Source organism: Ursus maritimus, unplaced genomic scaffold, assembly GCF_017311325.1.
Source record: "Ursus maritimus isolate PB19 unplaced genomic scaffold, ASM1731132v1 scaffold_18, whole genome shotgun sequence".
Taxonomy (NCBI): Eukaryota; Metazoa; Chordata; class Mammalia; order Carnivora; family Ursidae; genus Ursus; species Ursus maritimus.
In genome coordinates, this window is record NW_024424230.1 from 35,016,828 (window position 1) to 35,031,955 (window position 15,128).

Genomic DNA, 15,128 nt, shown 5'->3' on the forward strand with positions numbered 1-15,128 from the left:
TGCAAAGGCAGTCCTAAGGGGGGAAAAACATAGCCATCCAAGCCTCACTCAAAAAAAAATAGAAAAATCCCAAATACATAAATTAACTTTACACCTTAAAGAACTGGAAAAAGAACAACAAGTATACCCTAAGCCACACAGGAGAAGAGAAATTATTGTGATTAGAGTAGAGATCAATGAATTAGAAATTAGAAATACAGTAGAGCAGATCAACGAAATTAGAAGCTGGTTCCTTGAAAGAATTAATAAGATTGATAAACCACTGGCCAGACTTATCCAAAAGAAAAGAGAAAGGATCCAAATTAATAAAATTATGAATGAAAGGGGAGAGATCATGACTAACACCAAGGAAATAGAAACAATTATTAGAAATTATTATCAACAACTATATGCCAATAAATTAAGCAACCTGGAAAAAATGGATGCCTTCCTGGAAATCTATAAACTACCAAGACCGAAACAGGAAGAAACTGACAATCTGAATAGACCAAACTAGTAATGAAATTGAAGCAGTGATCAAAAACCTCCCAAAAAATAAAAGTCCAGCCTGATGCATTCCCCAGGGAATTCTACCAAACATTCAAAGAAGAAATAATACCTATTCTCCTAAAGCCGTTTCAAAAAATAGAAACAGAAGGAAAACTTCCAAACTCATTCTGTGAAGCCAGCATTACCTTGATCCCAAAACCAGGCAAAGACCCCATCAAAAAGGAGAATTACAGACCAATAACCCTGATGAATATGGACGCCAATATTCTCAACAAGATCCTAGCTAATAGGATCCAACAGTACATTAAAAGGATAATCCATCACGACCAGGTGGGATTTGCACTGGGATGCAAGGGTGGTTCAATATTCACAAATCAATCAATGTAGTAGAACACATTAATAAAAGAAAAGAACCATATGATACTCTCAATTGATGCAGAAAAAGCATTTGACAAAATATAGCATCCTTTCCTGATTAAAACTCTTCAGAGTGTAGGAATAGAGGGAACATTCTTCAGTTTCATAAAAACCATCTATGAAAAGCCTACAGTGAGTATCATTCTCAATGGGGAAAAGCTGAGAGCCTTTCCCTTAAGATGAGGACACGACAAGGATGCCCACTATCACCACCGTTATTCAACATAGTACTAGAAGTCCTAGCAACAGCAATTAGACAACAAAAAGAAATAAAAGGTATCCATACTGGCAAAGAAGAAGTCAAACACTCTCTCTTCGCAGATGACTTGATACTTTATATGGAAAACCCAAAAGACTCCACCCCCAAATTACTAGAACTCATACAGCAATTCAGTAATGTGTCAGGATACAAAACCAATGCACAGAAATCAGTTGCTTTCTTATACACTAACAGTGTAACTGTAGAAAGAGAAATTAAGGAATCGATTCCATTTACAATAGCACCAAAAACCATAAGATACCTGGGAATAAACCTAACCAAAGAGATAAAGGATCTATACTCTAGAAACTACAGAACATTTATGAAAGAAATTGAGGAAGACGCAAAAAGATGGAAAAACATTCCACGCTCATGGATCAGAAGAATAAACATTGCTAAAATGTCTTTGCTGCACAGAGCAATCTATACTTTCAACGCCATCCTGATCAAAAAACCAATGGCATTTTCAAAGTGCTGGAACAAACAATCCTAAAATTTGTATGGAACCAGAAAAGACCCCAAATCGCCAAGGGAATGATGAAAAAGAAAAACAAAGCTGGGGGCATCACGTTGCCTGACTTCAAGCTATATTACAAAGCCGTGATCACCAAGACAGCATGGTACTGGCACAAAAACAGACACATAGATCAATGGAACAGAATAGAGAGCCCAGAAATGGACCCCCACCTCTATGGTCAACTAATCCTCGACAAAACAGGAAAAAATATCCAATGGAAAAAAGACAGTCTCCTCAATAAGTGGTGCTGGGAAAATTGGACAGCTATATACAGAAGAACGAAACTGGACCATTCCCTTACACTCTACACAATCATAAACTCAAAATGGATGAAAAACCTAAATGTGAGACCGGAATCCATCAAAATCCTAGAGGAGAACATAGGCAGTAACTTCTTCGACATCAGCCACAGTAATTTCTTTCAAGACACATCTCCAAAGGCAAGGAAAACAAAAGCAAAAATGGACTTCTGAGACTTCATCAAGATAAAAAGCTTCTGCACAGCAAAGGAAACAGTCAAAGAGGCAACCCACAGAATGGGAGAAGATATTTGCAAATGACACTACAGATAAAGGGCTGGTATCAAGATCTATAAAGAACTTCTCAAACTCAATACCCAAAAAACAAATAATCAAGTCAAAAAATGGACAGAAGACATGAGCAGACACTCCTCCAACGACGACCTATGAATGGCTAATAGACACATGAAAAAGTGTTCAACGTCATTAGCCATCAGGGAAATTCAAATCAAAACCACATTGAGATACCACCTTATACCAGTTAGAATGGCAAAAATTGACAAGGCAAGAAACAACAAATGTTGGAGAGGATGTGGAGAAAGGGGAACCCTCTTACACTGTTGGTGGGAATGCAAGTTGGTACAGCCACTTGGAAAACAGTGTGGAGGTTCCTCAAAAAGTTAAAAATAGAGCTACCCTCTGACCCAGCAATTGCACTACTGGTTATTTACCCCAAAGATACAGATGTAGTGAAAAGAAGGGGCACATGCACCCCAATGTTCATAGCAGCAATGTCCACAATAGCCAAACTGTGGAAGGAGCCGAGAGGCCCTTCAACAGACGAGTGGATAAAGATGTGGTCCATACGTACAATGGAATATTACTCAGCCATCAGAAAGAATGAATACCCACCATTGCATCAACATGGATGGGACTGGAGGAGATTATGCTAAGTGAAATAAGTAGAGAAAGACAGTTATCATACGGTTTCACTCGTATGTGGAACATAAGGAATAGCACAGAGGATATTAGGAGAAGGAAAGGAAATATGAAGGGGGGAATCAGAGGGGGAGACGAACCATGAGAGACTATGGACTCTGGGAAACAAACTGAGGGTTTCAGAGGGGAGAGAGGTGGGGGGATGGGTTAGCCCGTTGATGGGTATTAAGGAGGGGCATGTATTGCATGGAGCACTGGGTGTTATACGCAACCAATGAATCATGGAACACTCATCAAAAACTAATGAAATACTGTATGGTGACTAACATAACATAATAAAATTAAATTAAAAAAAAAAAAACCACAAAAAACCAGGAGAAGGCTCTGGCCCCTGGAGCAGCAGCTATCACCTGGCCCCCCAGCAGCAGTTCAGGCCCTGCCCTGGGGACTGTGGCCAAGACCCAGCCCTCTTCAAGTAGCTCTCAGCCTGTCGGGGTGAGAAGATATGGATGCCAGGATCTTACCCCTAGAGAAATGAGGGACCGACTTTGCAAAGTAGCCTTTCATCCACATCTTGGGCTGGGGAGGGGTTGTGGGGTAAGGGGAGCATCCAGGCAAAGAGACGGGGTAAAGCTATGCCGTGGAAAAGTGCATGTGATTTGGAAGGAATGACGGTTTCAAATCATGGGGCTACCTGGTTCATCTTGTGGATGAGGAGACGAAGTCAGAAGGCCAGCTGCTCCCCTTCATGCACAGCTTGGAAGGAGTTTGGACATGGCAGTGGAAGTCTAGGTTCAGTAAAGGAACGGCCGAATTGAGAGGGAAATGGATGTTTGCACAGGCAGTGTTGGAAGAGGAAGAGATGGAGGGTGGGGAAGCCGTTCTAGCCATTAGGAGATGAACTAGAGGCCCGCAGGACGAAGAACAGAAGGTGAGAAGTGAGTGCGAGGCTGTTGCTGCTGTGGCCGGCCTGGGCCAGTTAAGCCCAGACCTCCCGCCTGACCCAGGACAGGAACTGGTCTGCGCTCCCCCACAGTGGCTGCTTACAGCCCTTCAGCTTCCTGACGGACACCTCTTCAGAAAACCAGAGCCTTGGGGCGCCTGGGTGGCTCAGACCATTAAGCGGCTGCCATCGGCTCCGTTCGTGATCTCAGGGTCCTGGGATCGAGCTCCACATCAGGCTCCCTGCTCAGTGGGGAGTCTTCTCCCTCTGCTGCTCCCCCTGCTTGTGCTCTCTTGCTCAGCCTCTTTCTCTCTCAAATAAATGAATAAAATCAAGAAAGATAGAGAAGAAGAGAGAAGAGTGAAGAAGAGAGAAAAGAGAAAAAGGAAGGAAAGAAAGAAAAGAAAGACAGCTTTTCAGAGTGTGTCTCCATCAGGAAAGTTGAGACCCCAGTCTGTCCCCACTGGGGCAGGGGGCTGCTGAATGGTCAGCCTGAATGCACAGATGGCCAACACCCAGCACACAGGTCAGTCGGCTGACTGATCCGGGATTTGTACAAGACCACCAATAAAACCCCTAACAGCGGCCACGGGAGAGTGGGCCTGGGAGTTCGGAAGGGGTAAAAGGGAACTCTTACTTGTATTTTACATCCTTCCACTATTGGAATTGTTTTTTTAAATCATGAGATTGTATCGACTTTACAGATAAAAGGAGAAAAGTGTTCTGCCATCCGTTCATTTCTTTCGTCTGCTATTTCAGCGTTGGCGCAAGACACCGAGATCTGGTTCCTGGACAGAGCGTTATACTGGCATTTTCTCACAGATACCTTCACCGCCTACTACCGCCTGCTCATCACGCACCTGGGCCTGCCGCAGTGGCAGTATGCCTTCACCAGCTACGGCATTAGCCCGCAGGCCAAGGTAAGGGAGAGCCACGTGCCATCTCGAACAGCGGACTGTGTCAGGACCTCTGGGGAAATGCTTAAATTGCAGATTCGTAGCTTTCCCGTCTGATTCAGAAGACCTGCATTTTCATTAAGCAAGGCACATGGTGCCAGTGCAGGTGGGTAGCCTCACTTAGCACTGAACTAAGGGTTCCCCAACTTGGCTGATCCTCAGAATCACCTGGGAGTTTTCCTTCTAATCAAATTTTATTGGGGGCTTGGGTCTGAGTGTTGTTTTAGAAGGGCAGTACGTGCACACAGGAAGCGTGGAAAGTCAGTCTTATTCCCAGGCTCTCCAGCCTCCCAGCCTCCCCCAGAGGCAGCCGCTGTTTCCGTTTTTCTTGTGCTTTTCTCAAGGTACTTTACTGCATAGAAAGCATACATGCATGTGATTTTTGGTTCCTTTATTCTAAATCACAGGTGCACTATACTCTCACATCGTTGTGCACCATCTTTTCACTTAACACTCCATCTTGGGGTTCATTCCCTATCAGTACATTACAGAACTGTCCTTTTTAGTGATACAGAATATTCCGTGTATGGTAGCGCCTTGTTTATATTACAGATCTGGGCAACATTTCAAACAGAGTTGCCTGGTACTGCTCATACCGCCTAGTTTGAGACCAGGTGTGCCTGGAAGGACTTTGGCTGGTGGCAGTGAATTAGCGACTCAGCTCCATGTATTCATCTGGTGGGCCTCACTTTGCACACACGTCACCTAACATCCAGCCAGTCAACATCGTGACGTTTGCCCAGGAGAGGAAGAGCGCACCAGCACAGGCCGCTTCCCTCAGCCGAGGCCTGCCACCGGCCTCTGTAGTGTGGGGAAGGTGCTGCCCTGTCCACCTGACGGGCTGTGGCTGGTGTGAGGACAGCAGTGAGAAGGACAGTGATGATCTGGGACCTACATCCCCATGCTCAGGGCTCACTAGATCAGAAGGAAGGAAGTTTACTCGCATTCTTAGTCCTTGTGCTGAATTTATTTTGAAGGTTACGAGACTGAATAAAGCAATGTACGTGCCATCACTTTCACCTAAAGGAAGTGCTAACAGATTTTTGAGGCAGTTTTTCATAAAAACGTTCATCTCTTTGCCTCGTCTCCCCACCTCTCTACCTCTGGGTCCCCACTAAAGAGCATAAACAATCGCCTTTCTCCTTCGAATTGTGACCTCTCCCCATTCTCCCTTACAGCAGTGGTTCAACATGTATAAACCCATCACCTACAACACAGACCTACTTGCAGAAGAGACCAACTCCTTCGTGAACAAGCTGGATCCCAGCAGAGTGTTCAAGAGCAAAAACAAGACCTTAATCCCCAAAAAGAAAGGGCCAGCCCAGCCTGCAGGTGGCCAGAAAGGGCCCCCAGGTCCTCCGTCCACCTCTAAATCCTCTTCTAGCCCGGGGAACCCTGTCCGGAAATGAGCACCCTACCTCCCCGCCAGCCCCACAGCAATGATTTCCACGCACAGATGGCCCAAGCCTCAGATTCTGTGAATGGCACCATAGGCCTCTTCCCATCTGAGTGAGCCAAATCCTAGGCCTTTTACTCCCGCTGGCATTAGCCAGGAGTTCAAGGGCATACTCAGGTCTCCCCTAGAGTCCTTTCTTCATCTCTTGACTCTGAAAGCTGTGGAGAGTTTCCGAACTTGTTTAAATAGTTAAATAGAGCTGTTAAGAGCTTTCCTCTCTTTCCGCCCCCAACCCTCTACACCCCTCAGCAGTGATTAGAGAAATCCCCCAAAGAAACCACTGATTTTATCCCATGTGGCATTAGACCCGTGCTGTCCAATTGGTAATCACTAGCCACAGGTGGCTGTTTAAATTAAAAATTCAGTTCCTCAATTGCATTAGCCACATTGTGAGTATTCCTGTGGCTAGTAGCTTCTCTATTCGACAACAGAAATAATGGAACATTTCCCTCATCACAGAAAGTTCCGTTGGGCAGTACTGCATTAGAATATTTTCGTGCTGCCCTTACTCAGAGCAGCTCATTTTTGTTAGAGAATGTGGATACCTTATTTTGATGGGTCATAATGTTCCATGGAAATTCTTTTTATTTTTCGTAATTCTCACTCTGGTCCTTTCTCAGTTTCCTATAAAGTTTGTTGTTTCCGGTTTTGCAGTGTGATGTTTATACATTGCCAAAATTATCTAGTTTTTTTTTTTTTTTTTAAGAGGAGACAATTCTCTACTTGAACCATTTACAAACAAAAAATAAACTCCCAAGCATTGTTTTACAGGACTCGTCATAGAGAGTTTTTATGAAACCACTGTCAACAAGAGCTTTCCACCTGTCCTGCCTACTCCTAGCTTTCAGCAATTCATGGAGTGGCAGAAAGGGACAAAGAGGGCCCAGGCGGTGAAGGGTAATAGCTGAAGTTTGTCTGTTAGAAGTATTTTTCTGCCAGAACTGATCAAATGAAATGGAGAACGAGCAGCACCAGATAAGTGATTGCTGCTCCCAGACAAGTCAGGTAGAAGGGGGTCGAGCAGGCATGTCCCCTCTACTGCGGCACGCCAGCCTCCATGCCAGTGAATCCCGAGTTACTTTGAAGTCAATCCTGGCCCTGTTCTGGTTTTCCCAGGCGCAGCAGCAGAGGAACCAGGAGAGCAATGGTGCCCTTCGCATCAGCGGGACACCTCAAAAGGCTATAGACTAGAGAAGGAAGGGGGCTCCAAGAGGAAAGGAGAGCAGTGAAGAGCCGGGCTGGCTCCCTGAGGTGCAGGACCCAGTGCCAAATGAAGATGTGGGGCCTCACATCCAAAAATTAGGAAAATAGTACCATTAAAAGTACTAAAATGTTCTCCCCTTCTTCCATGGTCTCTCTCACATCTTGTTATGGTGGGTTTTTACTTGCTACTTAATGCTGTCCTAAGTAATGAAAAATTTAAATTCTAAATTATTAGCATTAATTTTATTCATCTTTATAGTACACAATTCCAGTTTGAAATGCAACTAGAAGACCAGTGAGCTCATGCAGACTCACCAAAATTAGAGTTTGTACTTAATAGCTTATGAATGTATACATGTTGTATTGTGTCCTCACTAGAACACTGGAAACGCTGCAAAAAACCGCACTCAACTATTATTTCACTTCTTGATACGTACACATTCTACCAATACTCTTTCAGCTTACTGATGAGTAAGGAAGGACTAAAAGAAAAACTAGGAGCTGCCCTAAGTAATCATTTTCGGCAGACATGGATGGCTAACGAAGGAAAATGACATGAGTACAATAAAAATTTTAAAGTAACATGAGTAGAAAAAGGATATGACCAGGTTCCAGGGTCATTCACACTTCTTAGAATGCCATTACCTTCTTTTTTGCATTCAAATCAAGTCTGGTTCACACGGAAAGCACGGCCTCCTGGAGCTCTCAGTGCTCCCACTCAGTTGTAGGAATAACTTGCTTCTACTTTGAGTCTCTGAACCCCCATATCGTGGGTCTGCTGCGATTCTGTGCGCGCAGGCATCAAAAGACCCTGAGTGGGGTTTGGGGAACAGTGGACACGCCGCACGGCTCGCCTCCGCTGCTGTGTATGTGCCTTTGTCTCCTCAGACTTCACGTACAAAACACAAGTTCGAAGACTAAATTAAGAACTTCAGACAGTGACAGGAGAGCACTCGACCACGCGAGAGGCCCACTGAGTGTGGGGCCCTCTGCGCCCACTCTGGTCCCGTGCCTGTGAAGCCGCCCTGGTGAAGGGAGGAGGGAGCTCCCCTGGGGAAAGACCAGACAACCCGTGAGCGGAGTGAGCTCCGTGGGGAGAAGACCCGCCCGCGAGGTTTGTCTCGAAACTAAAGCAATTTAAATGGCAAGAGGCTCTCCTGTAAATCAGCTGCCCAAGGAAAAGATAACGATGCTGGAATCACAAAATGAGAATAAACAGCAGAATGCCTCACGAGGCCTTGATGTAGTTAAGATTGTGCATAAATGCCACTTCGTCATGCTGCTTGAGTCCTATGACAGGGAAGCACCCAAGCCAAGGACAGGACTGGCGGGGCGACTTGCGCAAAATCCATAGATTCTATCCCTTGAAGCTGTGCCTCCCCAAACCTGAACATGCATCAGTGTCACTGGACTTGTGTGTAGAAAATCAGACACTCAGATCCCACTCCAGACCCACGACATCAAAATTGCAAGGACTCTTAATCAACTGCCATTGTGACAATAATGCTTCCTGAATCAGCTTTCTACTGAACGGGTCTAAGTGGTTGTGCTTTCACGACATGGAGAAGATCTCAAAATCTGTTTTTCATCTACAAAAGCATGTACAATGATTAGAACAGAAGGACCAAGGGACCCTGTGGGAACACATGTATGTTTTAAACCTTTTTTTATGGAGACTTTTAAATATTTACAAAGATAGGTAGAATAATGACCCATGCATGCATCACCCCGTTTCAGCAATTCTTATGACCAAGCATAACTATTTATCTGGTCTTTGCCCTTCCAATTTTAATTTTTTAAATAATCCCATTTTAACTTATCTGTTGGTTTTTAAGTTACAGTTCTTTGCATTACGTTTAACAGTTGCTCGAAGGATTGCAGCATGTATTCTGTTTTCTGTTCAGCGCAGTTACCTGCTCAGACACAGAGCACGCCTAAGTAGCCGCATTTGTGTAGAATCTGGCCCCCTGAATGCGGGTCACGGGACAGTAGGGGGTACCAATTAAAGGGACTACACTTTAACCCTTGGGGTCTTGTGATGAATTCTCTTCTTTGGTTTAAGCTAGCGCAGACCGGATTGCTTTTCTAGCTGCGCGTGCCCTGGTTAGTACACAGCCTCCATTATGTAGCTGTTGTGAAGATTAAATCGGCTAATAGCTGAGAAATCAGAATAGTCCCTTCTTTTTCCCTTCTTCCTAACGTGACTCCCACCTTTGTTTCTAGCCGTTCACCTTCTGTATGGGCCTCTGGCTCTGCCTTCCGATCCTCTCACTTTCCTTCCAAAACACCAGTATGGTTTCCTGCCTGCCAGCGCTGGCCAGATGTCCCTGCTCTGCCTCCCGAGGTCCCGCTCCAGTCTACTCCACCTCCGAGCTCTCCCTGGAGCCTAGTGCACCAGGAGAGCCCCCTCTGGGGCGGAGTGCCACATGCTGGTACCACTCAAGGAACCTTCGGTCATCTTGCCTGTTTCCTGTCTTCAGTGGTTGTTGAGACAGCAACTGTACTTTGGCAAGCCATGCTGCCGGTGTGGACTCCACGAACCATTAAAGGATTAAACTTCAAATCAGTTAACACACAATTTTGTGCCAAATCAAGAGCTGCCTCATACTTAAGTCCAGGATAGACAAGTAGGAACAGACAACCAAGCAAAGCAATTAAGAAAAAAAAAAAAACAGTGTGAAGCGCAGTTAATTTAAATGTTTATGCAAATTGCGAAAAGGCAGCCGCTACTTTATTTTAGAAGCAGGACACTTTCATTCAGCACACAGACCACCTCTGTCTGAAGACCCTGCCATCACAAAACCTGTTGCTGATATTCCCATGTTTTGGCATCCAAACAATATCTCCCAGACTGCCTCTTGTCACTCCCTGGCTGTGGCTCAAAATCTCTGATCAGATAAGGTGCCTTGATTTATGGGTTCAGAAATGTAATCTTCCTGATAACCCATGCTTACGTTTTTTACAGCACCTAGCACCCAGGCCTTGCCCAGCACCCACCCTTGGTACGTGTAGCACAGGGAACGAAAGACCATCTAACTGGTTGTCTTCGATACCCACCCAGCTAGTCACACGGATAAAATCTGTTGTGAGCAGCCTTCCCGGATGGTGAGGGTGAACTGCAATAGTGAGGCCCAACCAGAGGGCGACATGGTGAAAACAAGCGCCATAGGACCCAAGTGGACTTGGCTCTTGTCAGAGGTGTGCTCGGCCACGGCGGACAGCACAGGGTCGTTCGCACCGTCCCGACAGGGACTCGGGGGAGACAGCACATATAGGCAGATGCGTTGGCGAGGAGAGTGCGTATTTGACCAAATACCAATCATACGGCCCTCTGCTTTGAGGACAAGAATTCCCACGGCTCAGAACACAGCATGGGCAGGAAGTGGACATAGTTTTGTAGACACGGTTTTAAGTTCTTGGAGTAAACGTAATCCAAAGCAGTCTTATACACAAATTTTACCCCAAAAAACCCTCTTACGTAAAATGAATAAAACAGTAACAAAGTATATGCACAGGTGTATTTTCTCGTACCTGTGCTATCCAGTATGCCAGCGACCAACCACATGTAGCCATCTAAACCTAAAATTTAAAATTCTCTCTCAGTCTCTCCAGCTGCATGTCAAGTGTTCAGTAACCACATATACCAGAGGCTATCATACAGGATGGTGCATATATAAAACATCTCTATCACCACAGAAAGTTCCACAGGGCAGCCCTTAGAACCACACAGGACTTGTCTTCACCTTACAATTCTCAGAATAACTCTGCTGCAAAGCCCTTTTATACTCATACTGTACTCAACAAATTACCGAAGACACTCTTTTTCTAAGACATGCACCCTTTCCTACTTCATATATTCTTTTTTTAACTCCTGGCTCACAGGGAAAGCCAGGGATGAGTCAGCATGTCACTGCACCTTGGAAAGGCACAGTGGGCTGTGCGGGTTCTGGGCTTTGCCCCGTGTGACAGTCAAGGGCCGCGAGGCAGCTCAGCCTCTTGGCCTCTGCAGTGTCCAGCATGGAAAGTGGACAGAAACAAAAGAGCAAGTTTCCGCATCTCTGAGCTGCTCATCCCCTCTGCCCTTCCAGGAACACGCGGGCCTGACTTGGAGAGCGCCCTCCGAGCTCAGAAATAAGAAGGAACGTTTCTCAACGTAGATACCATTCTTCTGGAGATCGGTTATCTTTTTTCACAGCATAAAGATCGGCAAAGAATATCCTGGAGACCAACCAGAGCAGGGACACAAACAGCCCTCAGAATAGTGCAAGTCCTACTACAGGAGAGACCTCATCCTTCAAGCAAAAGCTGCAAATAAAGGACCAACTACGAAGGGCAAGATTAAACCTCTGGAAAACCCACTTACCTTTGCCATGGCTCTCGTTCCCAACCATCCACTTTCAAACTTGATTTGTAAATAAGACAACACCTGTCTTGGGGGAGAGATGAAGGTAGATTGCTCTCGAAGGTGCATTTACGTGTGTGGAGGTTCCCGGGGCATCTCCCACAGGTGGCTCTAGACCATGGTGACACGCGGGTTCTGGAACAGAGTATGAGGATTCCAGAATATAGGTTTACTAAGCAAATTTAATAAGAAAAACTTTTTTCCTTTAAAAATTTGATTCTAAAATGGACTGCTGTGGCCTTAATTACTATCTCTACAAATCATGTTTTAGACCATTTTAAAAAAGTGGGAAATCACCTTCAATATTATCCATTAAAAACAGGAAGAATTCAATCACAAGACAAATTCAAAAATTTGCCTTATATAATTCTTTTCATAAATACAACCTTAAAAAGTTTAACCCAAGGGTAAACTTCTATATACATATGTTGATTTAGGAAGTTGTCAATTTCCACAACCTTTACAATTTCAGGACAGTTTTTCTTCCAAAGAAATACAAATTATTTTTTTTATCACCTGCTGAGAGTGGATGCTGGATTAGAACCATTTCCTTCCATTGATACTGCATTTTTAAGGTTGGGTTGAGGTGGGAATCAATTCTATTCTCTTATTTCCAATCGTATGCCTTAATCTTCTTAAACAAGAAGGGCTCTGCTGTTGACTGAATTGCTCTAATCCTGTAGCCAGGTCTACCGCCAGCTGCTGTATAGTGAGTTCTAGTAAAGATGACCTTGTTTAAATCAGTATATCATCTAGGACATTTTTTTTTCAGAGACTGGATAAAGCAGCTACAAAAGCTTCCCTTAGCACCCAGCTCTTCCTGTATAGGTACCACATTTTTTATTCTTACTTGAAAGTCGAGGTTTACAAAAGTATAATTATTCCACTGGGTATACAATTCAAGTATTTGTAGGACAGGGTGACTTGTCTCCATTTCCTAGCCCACTTCCCTGCCCAGAAGCATCTGCTGTCCATCCCCGGGACCCCCTTCCAGAGAGCAGTGCGGGTTTCACACATTTCTAAGGTGAAGGCTATTAAGGGGCAGGAATTCAGAAGGAATTTGAGCTTCCTACTTTATTTTCTGGAAGTGCAAGAGACAAGGCCCCCACTTAGCTGGGTCCACCGAATAGTCCCAAGTACTGCAGTAACCTGTCCTAGGACAGGCAGGCCCACTGCTGACACAGTAACAAAAGGCGCCCCACTTACCTTGTGGCTGATTTAATGTTGGGTATCTAACAGGCTGTGCAGGTCCTCTATGGAGTATCTTTTCCATTTGACCAAAACCCATCTCTTCCCATTTTCCACCTAAATCAGATAACTCCTAGATTATATCAAAATGAATAGAGGAAAATGTATTAAATAGACACCAGCTGTCTAGCCCCTCCGATGGGAGATGAGGTGAGTGTGCCTGAGTCTCTGCAGACGTGGCAACTGGTCCATGCAAACCTTTTCCAGGCCCACCAGCCACAAGCAAGGAACCCGCAGTGTCCCGCCCTGGACAAGCAGAGGGCCCAGCACACACTGACCCTCCATAATCCTGAGGAGCTGGGTGTCACGGTCATTCCCCAGTGATGGTCAGGACGTGCTGTTTCTCATTCTCAGCCGTTCTAAGTATACAGCTGATTTAATTTTCCTGAACATGTAATACTCTACTTCTAAATCACAAAATGTTCTGGAAGCAAATCATTGTTGCTCATCCAGTAATTAGGGACAATCTCCACTAAGTCAACAACTGAAATGGTGTCTGAACTACAAAAGCATAAATCCGTACTTCTTCAGGTGGGTCATCTTAAATACTCTCTTTAAGGGGCTCCTGGGGGGCGCAGGCGTTGGGCGTCTGCCTTCGGCTCAGGGCGTGATCCTGGCGTTCTGGAATCGAGCCCCACATCAGGCTCCTCTGCTATGAGCCTGCTTCTTCCTCTCCCACTCCCCCGCTTGTGTTCCCTCTCTCGCTGTCTCTGTCAAATAAATAAATAAAATCTTTAAAAAAAAATACTCTTTAAATGCGATAACTAACCAGTGCTCCTTAAGGGAATATAAACGGCTTGGCCCTCCCTTAGTTGAGTATCAGCAATCTGAATAAACTCTCCCATATCCTTTCACCAATCAGAGTAGGAATCGTGCCATCGCCAAGTCACAAAAGATGCTTCTGAACCTTCCCTACCTGTGCTACATGTACACGGAGATGGCTGGGTGGGTGTCCAGGTGAGTGGACTGCCAACTCATCGTTGATGTAAGATTTGTGCGTGATAAGAGCCCTTTATCAGCAGGAGTTTAGATGGTGTGGCCACCCGGTACACCGCCAGGCTTCCGGAGTTTGGCTTGGTCAGTGCGGGGCTGACTGGCTCTCCGCCCGCCAGGCCCAGCCCCGGGTCAGGCCGTGCCACATGCCGAGAAGAGAACACGTTGAAGCGGGGTTGACTGTTGATTAACAGGCTTTCTTCCGGTTTCTAGAAGAACAAAACCAGGCCTCCTGTGAGAGGCCAGAACACATCACTTCCTGTCTTTTGCCCCTGGGGCAAAGCATTCACTATCTCATCCTTACTTTCTTCGTACATAAAATGAAAATGCAGAATGGCCATAAGGATTACATAAAACAACACATAACAAGTGTCCGCACGGAGATGCCATCAATACTTCAGCTCTCTTAAAAATCATGCAGAAAGGCCATGGCCCACGAATTGCCTAGCAACAGAATTTTTCTACCAAATAAGCTGCCTTTTGTGACAAAAATTGAGGGGGCATTTTAATATGAACCTCAACAGCAATTGCAAAATGTCATCCCTTCTCCTAGGCAATCAGGTATTTTTATTTTTACTCACGTCTCTGGCAAACTGTATAAATAGCTGCAGATTAAGCTAAGTTTTCATTGTAGTTGATGACTACCTCTCATGGCCCTAAGGGGAGGGACCATGACTCTCCTCTTCCCAGCTGAGTCCCCAGCTCCTGGCACAGGGTCACCTCTATAATAGGCCCTTGCTGCACATTTGTGACTGATGGTCGTTATTAATTTTCTAGAGCCGCCATAACAAATTACCACACACTTGGTGGCTTAAAACAATAGGGATTTATTCTCTTACAGCTCCAAAGGCCAGAAGTTCAACATTAGTTTTACTGGGCCAAAACCAAAGTGCCAGCAGGGCCATGCTCTCTCCAGAGGCTCGGTCCAATCTCTGCCTGTCTTAAGACCTTCTCTTTTGTGCATATAAAACCTCCCTCCACCTCTCTCTCTTAAAAGGACATTTATGATTAGATTTAGGGCACACCTAGATAATCCAGGATTATCTTTCCATGTCTGGGTCCTTTCC

The 15,128-nt window shown here is 45.1% G+C and overlaps 1 protein-coding gene across 1 annotated transcript in view; it reads left to right on the forward strand.

The window, feature by feature from the left end:
- TPGS2 (tubulin polyglutamylase complex subunit 2) overlaps nucleotides 1-6,983 on the forward strand; it is a 74,188-nt gene extending 67,205 nt beyond the window's left edge. Inside the window, 2 exon segments of the mRNA XM_008691336.2 lie at nucleotides 4,563-4,723; nucleotides 5,938-6,983. Coding sequence (XP_008689558.2) covers nucleotides 4,563-4,723; nucleotides 5,938-6,168 — 392 coding nt within the window. The 3' untranslated portion in view covers nucleotides 6,169-6,983.
- The last annotated feature ends 8,145 nt before the right edge of the window (nucleotides 6,984-15,128 follow it).